At 40.4% G+C, this 14659-nt stretch overlaps 1 protein-coding gene and 1 pseudogene across 3 annotated transcripts in view; both read right to left on the bottom strand.

The window, feature by feature from the left end:
• Positions 1-720: 720 nt before the first annotated feature.
• The window catches only part of GDA (guanine deaminase), a 70303-nt gene continuing 56364 nt past the window's right edge, over positions 721-14659 (bottom strand). For all 3 annotated transcript variants that reach the window (XM_075931713.2, XM_075931712.2, XM_075931711.2), the window contains exons 11-14: positions 14103-14249; positions 8922-9040; positions 8153-8180; positions 721-7385 (exon numbers count right to left, since the gene is read on the bottom strand). In XM_075931713.2, coding sequence (XP_075787828.2) covers positions 7315-7385; positions 8153-8180; positions 8922-9040; positions 14103-14249 — 365 coding nt within the window. In that variant the 3' untranslated portion in view covers positions 721-7314. The remainder of the gene's footprint in view (positions 7386-8152; positions 8181-8921; positions 9041-14102; positions 14250-14659) is intronic.
• Positions 4289-4351, bottom strand: LOC112543835 (U5 spliceosomal RNA; annotated as a pseudogene).

Genomic DNA, 14659 nt, shown 5'->3' with positions numbered 1-14659 from the left:
TTTCAATGGGCCTTTTTATTGAGAACTGTAGGAAATGAAAGCATTTTGGTTTCAGTATTTTTCTGACCAGTTTGCATTACTTCCGTTGACAAGCTGTTTGATTTTTTTGGGGGGGGAGGGTGGGGAGGAAGATTCATCTGCACATAACTTTGCATATTTTAGTAATCACTTGTGCATAATTTTCAAAACCTTGATATAGAATTCTTCAGAGTGTAATTAATAGTTCTCCTGAGGGATTTTTGGTTTAAGGAAATCCATGTTGACTGTGCTTCATAGCTGCTGAAATATGAAACTCTTTTACGCCTAAATGTTGCAAAATTATAAAATGAAGAAAAATAAATAAAAAAGTGACTCTTTGTATATTTGCTGCCAAATGCATGAAAGAGGCAGTTCAGATTGGTATAGTGAAGCACAAAATAATAAAAGTGTCAGTGAAGCAGTTATATTGATTTATCAAGCCTGTAAACTTGGTAATAGTCACATAAAGCACAACTAACATTTTGATTCTAAACAAAGAGATTGATAGCGCCCATAAGAACAAAGTTATATTATTAAGAGGGTTTCACCGTTTACTTGTAAGGTATAAGTCAGAGATCCATAGGGCAAAATGTAACTTCTGTGCACCTCACTAATAGTCTGCACTGTACTATGATCCTCATGGTGTAAGTTTCACACAGTGAGCTAGCAAGTTTATCAGTCAAACACTGGATCACATGGTGATTAATGTAAACACAAGGCCTCTTTATTTTATTTCAGCAGTACATGGGTGCTCATTCAGCACATCAGAAACAAGCAGAATAGTGCAAAAAGCAATTACCATTATTCCAAATACTCTCTGAGACATACACAATTAGAACACAAAGGAGGAACCAAACAACATCATTTGTGTCGGGTGTTTTCCTCAGACTCACTTGCAAAGAGAGAACTGGGACCTATGTACAACAGGATCCAGGCAGACAGAACCATTGGCCAGTTTGGGTGAAACTCCCCCAACAATGTATAAATTACATGCTGGGGAGGAAAGGGTGTGTTCTCTATGGCAGTATTGCTACCACAAGCCTCTCTCTCTAGGGTCTTGCCAACAGCTTCAGTTGCACTAGAACTTCCCCAGCAGGACCCTTTGAGGGGATGTGCTGAAGCAGCACATTGCCCCATGTGCCCAGCACTGCTGCTTGTGCTGCCTGTGGCTGCTTCAGCCTCGTAGAGGCTGTACGATGCTTTGCACAGCTTCAGCCTGGTCACCTAATGTAAGCCACGTACTCTGAGGCTTGTGGCAACACAGGTCAGAGTCACCCTGGAATGAACCTTACCCACTAGCTTGGAACCTTACTGGACATGGAACGGGAACGTAAAGGTGGATAGTCTCTGTGCAGATCCTCTGGGATAGGAATACACCTTACAAAACCCACGACCATTCCCTGCGGGCCATCTTAGCAGACAAGCCGTTGAAGGCTCATCTGCATTAGAAAGTGGTGTGTTTCAACAGGACTGGAAACACTTGAGTTAGATGTGATGATAGTGGTTAGCATAGGCTAGGGCAAGCCACGCTAGAGCACTCACCTAAGATGTGGGAGACCAGAGTTCAAGTCACTGCTCTAAAGACTACCACAGGAGGAACAATGTCAGCAAGAGAAAATGTCCCCTAGCTCAGGGCACTCTGGGTTCATCTACACAGCAACGTTATTTCGGAATAACATCTGTTATTCCCAAATAAATTTGCGAGCATCTAAACAGCAGTTCCATTATTTCAAAATAATATTGAAATAACAGACTGCTTATTCTGGATTCTGTAAACCTCATTCCACGAGGAATAATTCTTCTTCTGAAACAGCTATTTCAGAATAGCTGTAGTATCGATGCTCCACTGCAGCTATTTCGAAATATTTCCTCCCCCAGGCCATTCAGAGTAATTACTCCCCAGTGCTTCCTGGGGCTTTAAATTAAGGTAGTGCATTCACATCAGGGAGCCTGCCTTGGACTAATTTTGAGGCTTCCCTGTAGTGTAGATGTGCTATTTAAAATGAACTATTTGGAGTATTTCTTCTGGAATAGCTTACAGTATTCTGAAATAAGTGTGCAGTGTAGACTAGCCTCTGTGATACCCAAGTTAAAATCTCTTTTCCACATCAGGCATAGAGGGGAATTGAACCTGAGTCCTCCCCAACCCAGGTGAGTACTAACAAGTCTGCTAAAAGTTATAAGGAGGGCACTCCCACTGCCACCTTCTGCTCCTGCAATCTAAAGCATATTTTGTGACTTTATCCCTTTAAAAATATCTGAAACAAAACATAATTACATGGATTTTTTTACTCAACATTTTTTGAACATTCTGGGTTTGGGTTGACTCAAATGCAGTTCTTTTTATTTTTCAAAACTGCCAGGAATCAGTTATTCATCCACTGCTAATTATAACTCTGGATATTCCTGACAGCTATATAAATGTCCAGTCCCTTTTTTAATCTTGTCACGTTCTTGGCCTGAGTGACTTCTGTTTCACAAAGTATACAAAGAATTTCATTTTATCTTTTATGAACATCCCACATTTTAATTTCACTCAATGTCCCTTTGTTCTTGTGTTATAAAATAGGGAGAAGTTCTTTATATACCTTCTCAGTGCTATTCATTATTTTATATTCTGTTAGCATTTTCGCTCTTGCCTCCTTTCTATGGAAAATAATCCCATGTTTTTCAGTTTCTCATCATGTGAGTTTTTCTAGGCCCTTGATCATTCTTGTTGGTCCTCGTTTCTAATTCTGCAATATCCTTCATGAGAGGAGATGACAGCACTGCATACAGTATTTAGATGAAACTGTACCATTGATTTATTCAAAGCTGCACATCCCGTCATGAATTATTGATTACCTATGGGAACATTTAAGACTATCCATGTTTTGAAGGACTTGTCTGGTTATGCTGGCAATGTCTTTGATTTTTAGACCTGAAATACTCTTTAAATAAACTCTAGTTTTACTTTTATCCATTTCTGTTGTGCTTCGCTGTCCACAATACAGGCTAAATTTAGTTTCCACAGAACTTTTCTTTATTCATATCATATTATTTATAAATGCATTAAAGGCCCTTCCCCTCATTTCCCCACAATCTTCACTTGAGCATAAACAGTTCATTAAACTCTAACAATAAAAACGTTCAGTACAAATGAACAAATACAGAATCTCTCTCCCCAGTCTACAATGCTTTCTGTTCGCAAAAATCACGGAGTAACTATAGACATTTGGCCAAGGCAACATTTTTAAGTGCAAATCACCACTTGCTTCACATTAATAATTCTGCATAAAGCATAGGCAATATTTAGTAGCAATTTCATTAAGAACCAAAGTTAAAACAAGTGACACAGTAAGATAAAGACAGATAAACTTTCAAATAGATTCCCTTTATAATAAATAAAAAGTGCTGGTCTTAACATAGTGCACATAAAGCATATTGGCCCAGTAAGCTAGCCTCCTGCAGCCCATCCTTTTTTTCTGACTTGCATGCTGTCATTGTACGTACATGAAAGATGCAAACAACACAAAGATTCCATTGAGAGTCTAGGTAGACAACTGGCAGCAGTTGGGTATATGTGTTCCCAAGGTTTTTGCCTATTTGTACTTTTTTGGGGGCAGATGCTCAGCAGAAGTTGAGGATCTGGCCACATTCTTAGTTCTGTTTCCCTTTATACCTTGTGGCCAACTCATATTTTGCTTCGTTTTTATTTTTTGTGGGGGTTTGGTGCTTTGATTTGTCTTCATTTAGGCAATTTTGTGCAAATGGGGAGGGGTTCATAGAAAGACTTTGTGAGGAATAAAATTATACAATAAGATCCTCAATAACTTTTCCCAAATTGTTCTACTGTTGTTTGGCAGCTATATCTTGCAGATCTTTAGGGTTCCTCTAAGGCACAAAGCCTTCCACGTTGAGTCCCTCTCTCTGAACTAACTCCATGGGGCACCTGGAGAAGCTCCAGATACAACTCCTCTTTTCTGGCCTTGAGTACTGCTATTTTGCTCCCCTCAAGTCTATTCAAAATATTGCTGCTAAAATAATCACTGTGCTTGTCAGGAACCTCATCAACTTCCCTTTTGAGTTTTTGTGCTGGTTTCCCCCCAACCTCTCGTCTACCTGTAAGGCTTTTCCCATCCTGCCTAATTTTAACCTCTGCTCCCCACCCGTGTGCAGAATGTCTCCGCTTGATGTGGGTCTGAGCATGTTGTTGCAGGGACTACTCCCCCACATCCTTATGCAGGAAGAGGGGATCTACAGGCAGTCTTGTTCCTCTGTGGGACAAGCCGTGGTCAATTTCCATGGAAATCTTTAGTAAAGGGCGAAAGATTTATATGATTTGAAAAGAAACCAATTTGGTGTCTGCCAGCAAGTAGTCAGATGTTACAAAGGGCTTAATCCAGAGGTGGGCAGTAAAAAAGCAGCAGCCCACCAGGATTAGTCCCTGGCGGGTCACTGCTCTGTTTACCTGTGGTGGTGCAGCTATCAAATGATCGCAGCTGTTTGTGGACCAAGACACCACTCTCATTGGCTGTGAGCAGCAATCTGTGGCCAACAAGAGCTCCGATCACCTGATACTTGCAGAGGCAGAGGTAAACATTGGCGGGGGGGGGGGGGGGGGCACCAGGGTCTAACCCTGACAGATCTGGCCTGTGGGCTGGTATTTGCTCACCCAGTGTTCCCTTTAAGATTGCCACAGCACAGCTTCACAGGTGACTAATCAGCCCCACCCAGTCAGCCAGCTCCTGAGCCTCTGACTGGGACCACCCTGCCCACCCCTGGCTTAATCAGTTAGCAGGTTCCGCATGTTGTGCCTGAACTTGCTGAGGTACCACAACCAAGTCTCAAAGTGGAACACTCACTGGCAGTAGCTTGTAGTGGAGAGCCTCCCAGTAGCTAAGCCAGCTCAGTGTCATGTTAGGTTCCTTTCATTGTATTTTATATCTCTAACATCTAGTACAAGTAAACATTAAAAGAAGAGCTAATTTCCACTGTTAGTTGCACTAGCGCAACTACACAGAAGGCCAGAGAGGTATAATCAAGGGCAGTACTTTGCCTATGGCTTAACAGAAGTGCTTCTTTAGTCCATAACTCAGACAGGATAAAAGTGCCGAATAAAACTGTGTGTCACTTGGTACCCATGTAGTCAATCTCTAACCTAGAATCCATTCTTATGGGGCAGCCACAGCTGCAGACCACACATTTTCCTAGAGATTGCCTCAAACAATAGCTAGGTAGATTGATTTAACTGGCCTTATTTCTCCCTTTCAAAATCAAAGATTTGTGAGGAAAATGTTTCAATGTTAAAAACAGTGGGGAAAAAAGCTACCTGAATCAATCCAGGTATCAAGGCGCTGTCTTGGCCAGGAAAATGTTTGTGTGGGAGATTGGAGCACAGGAAAAACAGAACTTTACATGTTCTAGGAGTACCTGCTAGAGTGGAGAGTGAAAAATGTTAATCACTTTCAAGACTAGCTACAACTAAACCTGATCCCTTTGATTCTCAGTGCCAACTGAGCACTCTGAAACCCAAGTAATTTAAATTGGAGCATATCTATTATCCGCAATATTGGTTGTAATCCATCTCTTAGAACAAACTGTGTGATGAGATATGGGTCTCCCCAAACCACTGAGGACAGCTTCTCTGTGGCATCAAGCAATGAACTAAAGTTCTGTTCCAAGATTACAAAAAAGATTTGATTTTTTCAAAGGGGTTTGGATTATGCATGAAAACCATTAGTGAACAATTTAATTTATTCAACAAGCGTTGTCTACAAGGGTCTGGCTACACTTAAAGCTCTGCTGGGGTGCAGGTGCACTGCATCAGTGAAGACACTACCTATGGCAATGGCAGGCTTCTCCCATCAGTGTAGGAACTCCACCTCCCCAAGAAGCAATAGCTATGTCAACAGGGGATTCTGTTAGCCTAGCGCTTTATACGCCTGGGGATTTTTGCATACCCTTTAGCAACATAGTTATACTGACCTAATTCGTAGTATAGACCTGGCCTGAGAGGAAAGGTCTCTGAGGGCATTTAAGTTCAAGTACACTTCTACTGTGCTACAAAGCAAACAGAAGCAAAATGGCTACGCTAAAACACAGGGAAATGTGATCTTGAAGGGAGGAGTTTAGTCACATAGCGTTTTTTTTTTTAAACAAAAACAAAAAGGTCAGCTTTAAACTGGAAGCAAACCAGATTGGGATTATGCCTGTCTTTGTGCTCAAACAGTGTTACTGACAAATATTTGCAGGAACAAGTAAATTCTGTAAATTTAGACTGCTCTGGGTTTGCTATTAAAAATCCATCTCCGTTCAAATCACTACGGCTTTTGCCGGAAGAGGCTATGCAAACAAAGCGCTGATTAGCATTTTGTCTCACTTCATTTGCATAATCTATTCTGAGCCATATTTGTGCAAGGGGTTTTTGCGCAAAAACAAGCAGTGTGGTCGTGGCCATTTTGGGCAAAAACCCCTTTTTGGGCAAGATCCGTATGCCTCCTCCATTTGCATAGCCTCTTCCGGCAAAAGCCTTAGTGCAGATGAAGTCTAAAGGTATAATAAATACTGTGACTAGACAAGGATAATCTGTGGATCCTTTGTTTTCTAGCTACTCGTTTTTTCTGAATTAAAAAAAGGAGAGAGCTTTTTGTACAAAGCTTCTAGATCATTTGGAAGCTCTGACATTTTGGGTGGGAGAACTTTCCTTTTTCTGGCCTTCATCTACTCATTTTCTTTACCAAAACTTGGTTCATGCAGAAATCATGGGACTTGAGTCTGATCTCTCACCAATTTAAATCAGGAGTAACTGCACTGAAGTCAATTCAGTTCACTGGTATAAATTGTTGTGTGCAAAGAGAATCCGGCTCTTGGGTTCTAGGTTTGTAATAGAATTAAAACCATGAAAGGTTTGAATTCCATTTGGTTTCAGCAACCAGTGAGTGCCAAACAGCAGCATGTTTTTTTTTATTTGGAACCTCTGACAGGGTACGGTCTAGAATGCAAGTGAAGATGTGATTATAGCGCACACAGGTATGCTGCACTAGCTTTAATCTAGCTGCCCCTGCTTTCTCTCCTTCCGCTGCTCATGGATGTGATTTGTGAAGATGGACTTAAAAATCTTTTTCCTTTACAAATCTGATCATCTTGGTAAGGTAATCTTGTAATCTCACAAGGCTCATAACGGTTTTGCAAATTCATAGCATTAAACAAAGAAAGAGAGGTGTCGCTCTTGACAACGAGGCACTGCATTTAACCAATCCGTTCCCACTCAAATGCAGAATGATCCATAGAATGTTTTGCACAAAAGAAATGAAATTATACTGAGCTTGAAAAAGGAACCACTTGCTTGCCTGCCACATATACTTCACTAATATTCCGATCATCACCTGAAAAAACAAAGCCAAAAGATTTTATTGCAGAAATCTATATGTCTTATGGCAATTAGCATAAGTGACACAATACTCAATATCAGATCTGGAACTGATCACTTCCACAGCCTGTGGAAAACACACCCTCTTAGATTGGCAAAAGGTTCATATGGCAAGCGCCTTCTATTCACAAGAATTCCCAACCTTCCCATAAATCTTACAAGAAAGAAATTGGCAATGCTAGTCCTGTAGAACTAAAGGCTGGTCTACACTCAGTTTTTCCACTGACCGAACAATTTGGCTATTCAAATAATTTCATTAAATTGATGCCAGAAGTAAGCGTAGGCTTGCCCTTAGTCCAGCCAATCCCATGGAAAGCATGTGTATGTTCTCATGAGAAGTGACTGTTCTGAATGAAGGCATGTTAGTGACCAACTCGTGAACGGGTGTTAGGTTTTATATAGACTGGGCAAGTGCTTTATGTTTTAAAAAAGTGTTAGCATTAATACCTTGTTAAATACCACTGAGCTCAAATGTAGACACAAATAGTCATGGTTAAAAATCTGCTAGTTGGTTGGATTAATCTTAATCAAGCAGAAAACAGGATATTGTATAAAACATTTTAACCATATAAACATAACACAAATGCTGTACAGTACTTCTTGATTCTTATTTAAACATTTGTTTTAAAAACAACAAGGAAAAGCAGTCCAGCTCTATGTTTGAAGATTATCTAGATAAGTATGAGATAAGAAATTTTCCATATAATGAAAATTGAGACTTACCTAGATACAGGAACTTCTGGATAATATCCTGAAAATATGGAAAAAGAACACACTTCAGAAAGCCATTCCCGCCTTCCCAAAATACAACTGTATGAAACTAGAAGAAGACTGCAAAAACAAATTCATACAACACATGCTTTTAACTGAAAAAATAAAATTTGTCTATTTGCTAATAACTGTGTTAGTCAAGAAAAGAGCCAATATAAGAGAAGAGCCAATATCAGAAAAATGTGGCACTGTAAGTTAGCGAATACTTCACAGGTACATTGGTCAAGTCATAATATTTCCCTCTCCCCACTTGTTTGTCTTCCCACTGATCATCTAATAACCTTGTTTAATTCTGTTGAATAAAATCTTTGTTCTTTTCTCTTTACTGAATAAACCCAGCTAAAAGATTGCTAGCATTAAAATATAAGTTTTATGTCACTGGGATCAACAGGTTCAAATTCATGTCACTAGATTTCAGTGGAACAGACCTAGAGATTAATGTGGCTTATTGTTTTTACCAGAGGTAATGGGACCATGCGAGCATTCAGGAGCAACTGGTCATTAAGAACTCATTGAGCTGAGCATCACCAGTATTGTCACTGAGTTGTGTGGCTGATACACTGTAAGGTGCAGTACCCTAACTGTCACTTAAGTACTCCCAGAAGGACTGGTGTTGCTTCAGCCCCTAAAGACTACAGAACCCCCATCTACTTCTCAGATCTATAGCTTGTTGTTTACAGAAGCTTTCTGGAGCATTTCAATAACTCAATGCTTTGATTACCTCTGAAGTGTCTGCAGCAAATAAGTCAAAAGGACTGTCTGAAGCCTTGGGGTTGATCAGCAGTGCATCAAATTCTTTTCCAACTTCAAAGTTTCCAATCACATCATCTAATCCTAGGACTGTGAAACAAATGTAGTTAATAAATGAGCCTCTGGCCTTCTGCACATTCCACTGTGTACAAGCATCTGGCAACTTGTTTGAGAGCTATGTCCAGATGGAAACCTGCAGGTGTTTAGATTGCTATCAGAAAAGCAGGCCTTTAAAAAGTGGAATAACATAACCTCTGAATTCTTAGGAGACTTTTTTTCATAAAAATGTGTTGCTTGTTATTAGAGAGAAATGATAGGCAAATAAGGCAAGTGAGAATGAAATTTATATCACCTTCTTAAATTTAATCAAATGTCTTTTTGTATTGCCTTTTTAATATTATCCTTAGTGTAGGTTCCACTGTGTCACAAAGTGATTGGTTGTTAATTTTAAACACCAAGAGTAAGTGATCTCTTATATTTCCAAAAGTCTCTTCATCCTGAAGAATCCTAATGCACTTTAAAATTAGATACTTACACCAAAATGCATCCACTTATGGGGATAACATGGGAATAATAATTGCCTGCTCTGCAATTATTATTCATTAGTTCATTAATGTCTGTAAAGCCCTTGAAGGCTGAACTTTTCTGACAGGTTATATAGACTAGAAAGTATTTATTAAAACTATAATTTAGGTGTATATATTATTATTCTGGGAGGTATAACAACCAATAAGCACTCAGAATATTACAATTAGCAAAAATTTTAGGCCAGGACAAAGGAGCACACCCCCTACTTTTTCATTTAAAAATGTCACGGGATGTCTAATGTCCACACAGAGAAACTGTTTCACTTCATTTTATGTAACATGAACCCACTCAAGCATCATAGATGCAAATGTTTGTTTTCAAAAATGGAATGACTCTTGCAAGATCGTGGTCTTAAACCACAAATAAAAATTGATCTGTATAGTCAGACTAGCTCGGCAAACCCTTCTCCCCCAAAAACTGTCTGAAAGGCTTGCACAACCTCACACTTCAGAAGGTTCACCCAAGCTCGATTTTTTTTTTTCTCTTCAAGTTTTGATCTCCCAAATCCTCACAAAGTCAGATCATGAACTGTGAGGGAGGAGTGCCATTAAATGGCAGCTGAAAGTGCTGAGTACCTCACAAAAGGGCGTGGAGCTCTTAAATCTCTAGCTTGAAGAGTGTAGAGCTCAACTGACCCTGCCAAGATTTGAACATGTGGTGTGAGTAGTGTAGCTAATGCAACCCCTGAACTCAAACACAGCGTGGCCTCAGTCCTGAACCTAGATCTGCATGGACAATGCCTGCATACAGCCCCACTGCCTCGCTACGTCTAGACTGGCATGATTTTCCTCAAATCCTTTTAATGGAAAAGTTTTTCCGTTAAAAGCATTTACGGAAAAAAGCATCTAGATTGGCACGGACGCTTTTGCGCAAAAGCACTTTTTGCGGAAAAGCGTCTGTGCCAATCTAGACGCGGTTTTGCGCAAGAAAGCCCCGATAGCCATTTTCGCCATCGGGGCTTTTTTGTGCAAAACAGTCCTGAGCTGTCTACACTGGCCCTCTTGCGCAAATGTATTTGCAAAAGAGGGCTTTTTCCCCGAACGGGAGCATCATAGTATTTGCGGAAGAACACTGACAATCTTACATCAGATCGTCAGTGTTCTTGCGCAAATTCAAGCGGCTAGTGTAGACAGCTGGCAAGTTTTTCCACAAAAGCAGCCGCTTTTGCGGAAAAACTTGCCAGTCTAGAGCTATTTGCAGGATTGGAGTCTAAGCCTTCTCTAGATAAATCATGGACAAATTCCAGTCGTTTAGTTATTACTTTTTGCCTTTACTTTATAGTGCCAATCAGATAAAGTATTCTTCACTAGAGGCTAATTCAAAGTGTGATGAAGCCAATGAAAAGACTCAGCTTGACTTTAATGGGCATTGGCTTAAGCCCCGTAGTTTCAATGAAAGGTGTCTAGATAGATTGTAATTAAGGTAGGCATGTGTGCAGACTGCTTTGAGATCTCTGGATGAAAATGCTCTTTACAGAGTAATTGGCTGTCAAATAACACAACGAAAATTTTGTTGGGAGGTTATAGAGTCTGCTACCAGTTTATATTTTTCTGGTTCTCACATTCTGCTCATTCACTGAGTTGGGTGAATATCACAAGAAGGTGCCAGATATGAATCTTTGCTGAAAAGAAGCTCCAGAGTCATTAAAGCTGTACGCTGGCTACAGAACTGTTCTTTTCACTTGGATCGCAGGGCAGGAAGTGAAGGCCAAATAGAGGGCAGTGAAGTTTGTTTTATTTGTCACCAGGCTCCTTCCCTTCCCTTTTTTTCTTCTTTATTATTTTGAACCTTGTACAGTAATATAAAATGCCAGCCCTTTGGGTCTGATTTGTTCAGAAGTGCTGAGCATCCATGATACCTGCTGAAGTTACTAGGATTTGCTCGGTATCTCTAAAAATCAGGGCTTTTGTCATTTCAGTGGCCTTTGAAATGATCCCGGATACTTTTATGTTTGGATGAATAATATGTAAAGTGAAATAAACTTTACAAACACCCCCAAATCTTAGAAGTCCCTGGGCATTGGAACTGCATCAGGTGTAATTACGGAGACAGAATTTACTCTTGTCTTTTTAATAGTTAACAGATGGTCATGGAATTTCAGTGTCTGAAGGAATTTGAGAGCCACTGGCATTTCACAGCATTAGATAGCTGCTTTTTAAAAATATCAGAAATGATAAAACATCAACTTTGCAGAACATGGTTTTGGATGTAATTAAACACACCTAGACAGCTACTAGACACCTGCAGCTGGCTTTTGCCAGCCAATTCATCTCATGAGACTTATGCTGCAAGATCATTTTAAGTGCACTATAGATGTCCATGTTCAAGTTGCAGGCCAGGCTTTAGGGTGGATCTCAGAGCTCCAGCTGCACCAGAAGCTCAGAGGTCTATGCTGAAATGAAACAGCCCTGAGCCCTGACATCGGCCAGCTGTGAGTTTTTCTCTGCAGTGCTGACACAATCCTAGTTCACCTGAAAGGGTATAGAGAGATTTTTCTCTAGTGTGCCTTGTGCAGTTTCTAATCTAAACACAAGAGGGTGTTGAAAGATCAGTAGTCACAGCAGGCACACCTAATAAGAGACAGTAGCTTATGTCAGCAAAAAGAAATCGAAATACTCTGGAGTTTCCCAAATTACAGGTGTTTGAAAGATAGTGGGAGGTTGTGTAAATAATTTAGAAATGAGAAAAAGATACATCAATATGTAACCATGAGCCCTATAATTATGACCCTACCAAATTCACAATCATGAAAAACACGTCTTCCCCCATGAAAACTGATGTTTTGTGAGCTTCTCTCCTATTCTGGATAGATAGCTTGAGGGGAAAGCAAGCATTTCTCAAATTGGGGGTCCTGACTCAAAAGGGAGTTGCAGGGGGTCACAAGATTATTTTGGGGGCAGAGGTACTTGCAGTGTTGCCACTCTCACTTCTGCATTGCTGCCTTCAGAGATGAGTGGTCGGAGAGCGGCAGCTGCTAGAAGAGAGCCAACACTGCAAAAAGCAGCGCAGAAATATAGATAGCAATGTCATACAATGCCATCCTTCCTTCGGAGCTGCTGCTCTCCAACTGCCCAGTGCTAGGCAGCACCACCACCAGCAGCAGCAGCAGAGCAGAAGTAAGGGTAGCAGTACTGTAACTCTCCATACAATGACCTTGCGTAACAGCCCCCTTCCCATACAATGACCCCTCCTGTTTGGGACAGGACCCCTACAATTATGCACTTTCCCTTAGTTTCAATGATGGGTTTCTGGATAAACTAAGGCTGGGTCTAGACTACATCCTTTTTCTCGAATAGTAAATTTCACTTCGAAATTGCAAATGAAGTCGGGATTTTAATTTCCCTTGTTTCATTTGCATTTCAGAAAAAAACGCAGCTGCTATTATGCAAATGAAGTACGGGAAATTTAAGTCCCGGCTTCATTTGCAATTTCGAAGTGTCATATTTACATTCCTTTTTCGAGAAAAGGGATGTAGTCTAGACACAGACTAATTAAGATGGACATGTGTGCAGACTGCTTTGGGATCTCTATGTGAGACTACACCACCATGACATTTCAGATTTAAAAAGCTGAAATAATGAAATTTACTATTTTAAAAATCCTATGACCATGAAATTGACTAAACTGTGATGTGAATTTGGGAGGGCCCAACCTATCATGGTGTATCTCCTTAAAGACAAAATATTGCTGGAACCTGAGAACCTCAGTTAGTGGCTAAATGTAGACTAGTGCCGGATGTGACAGAGGAGAGTGCCTCTACTGGTTAAGCAGTACTAAATCTGTACTATTTGCTTTCCATTAAACAGCAAAAACTATATTAAAACCTTATTATAGAAAACATGAAGTATAAGTATGCATTCAAAATGTATCATTAACTGGAACTCTGGATGTGCTGGCTATATTGCTACAGGTTAATGTCACTGTCACTGTGTCTCAAAAAACATGTGCCATATGTTGTGTTTACTTTTCTGGAGCTCAGGTTTGGCTGAGAAGTGATTTGACAAGAACTGTTTTGTGAAAAAGATTGTGACAGTTTGTCCCAATAAGAACTCAAAAAGGAGAGAAAGAAAGTATGACTGACAAATATAAGACACATGGTTATGATTGTGCAATGTTTTGAAGTGTTGGCTGCTAAGAATACAAAGCATTTTAAGCTATTGCAACAATAAACATCCATCATCTGCCAGTGAAAGAAAAGTCTGAGCATTTTTTTTTAAGTAAAGCATTTAGAAATTAACAAGGTTCAGTTACTCAAACTGGCAATGAAAATATCAATGCCCTTCTGTCAAAATATGGTGTCTCCGTGAATCATCTACCAGTACCTAGTCCACCACTGCAGAGAATCTTCTCTTTCTCTGCACAATAGATGTGACTGTAAAAGTTAGAGCCTAAAACAGAGGACAAACTGAAAGCAAGGCAGCTACCAAATAATTCCATGTTGGTGCCACAAGTTTTACAATGGAGGGACCCTAAAATCTGGCTCCATTTTGAGGACAGTATATGGCAAAGTTTTAATCAAAGCATCACATACATGTTTTAAAGAATGGAAAAAAAATTTCTTTACCTTCGCTGCCTCCAAGAGTTGCTAGTCGGAAAGCTTCTTTAAGGGTTAAGCCTGTCTCATTTACTTTATTGAATTTAAGGGTATTAGAGGCAGACATTGATCTCCTGATAGCATCAAGCATGGAAGCTGAATACCCACCAGCAACATCTACAATAGATCAAAATATTAAAACTTTGCTTTTGGGGACAATTTGTGAGTGGAAACTGTATGAGCTTTCATTTAATAATACATAATGGCAGGCAAGATAACTAGGGAAAAGTTCATCATCATGCCCGTCTTCAGACTCTATTGAAGAGGTGGGCAAAAGGGTCTCCGTGGGCAGGATCAGGACTGCCAAGCCAGTTGATCCAGCCTGTGGAGGCCCTGCAGTTCCCCCGCCCCCAGGCCAATTAGGGCCTGGGGGTGGGGGAAAGGGCACAAAATTTCCTCCCTCCCTGTCAGGAACATGGGGCGCTTCTAAGTGCCACATGCTCCTTGCAGGGTTGGGACAGGGTGGAGGAAACTTTGCGTGCCCCTCTTGCCCCCAAGCCCTGATTGGCCTGTGGGCAGAAGGGGGA

The sequence above is a fragment of the Pelodiscus sinensis genome, chromosome 6, assembly GCF_052426305.1.
Source record: "Pelodiscus sinensis isolate ZL-2025 chromosome 6, ASM5242630v1, whole genome shotgun sequence".
In the NCBI taxonomy this organism is placed as follows: domain Eukaryota; kingdom Metazoa; phylum Chordata; order Testudines; family Trionychidae; genus Pelodiscus; species Pelodiscus sinensis.
Note: the sequence above shows the minus strand (reverse complement) of the source record. Positions and strands in the feature narration are given on the sequence as shown.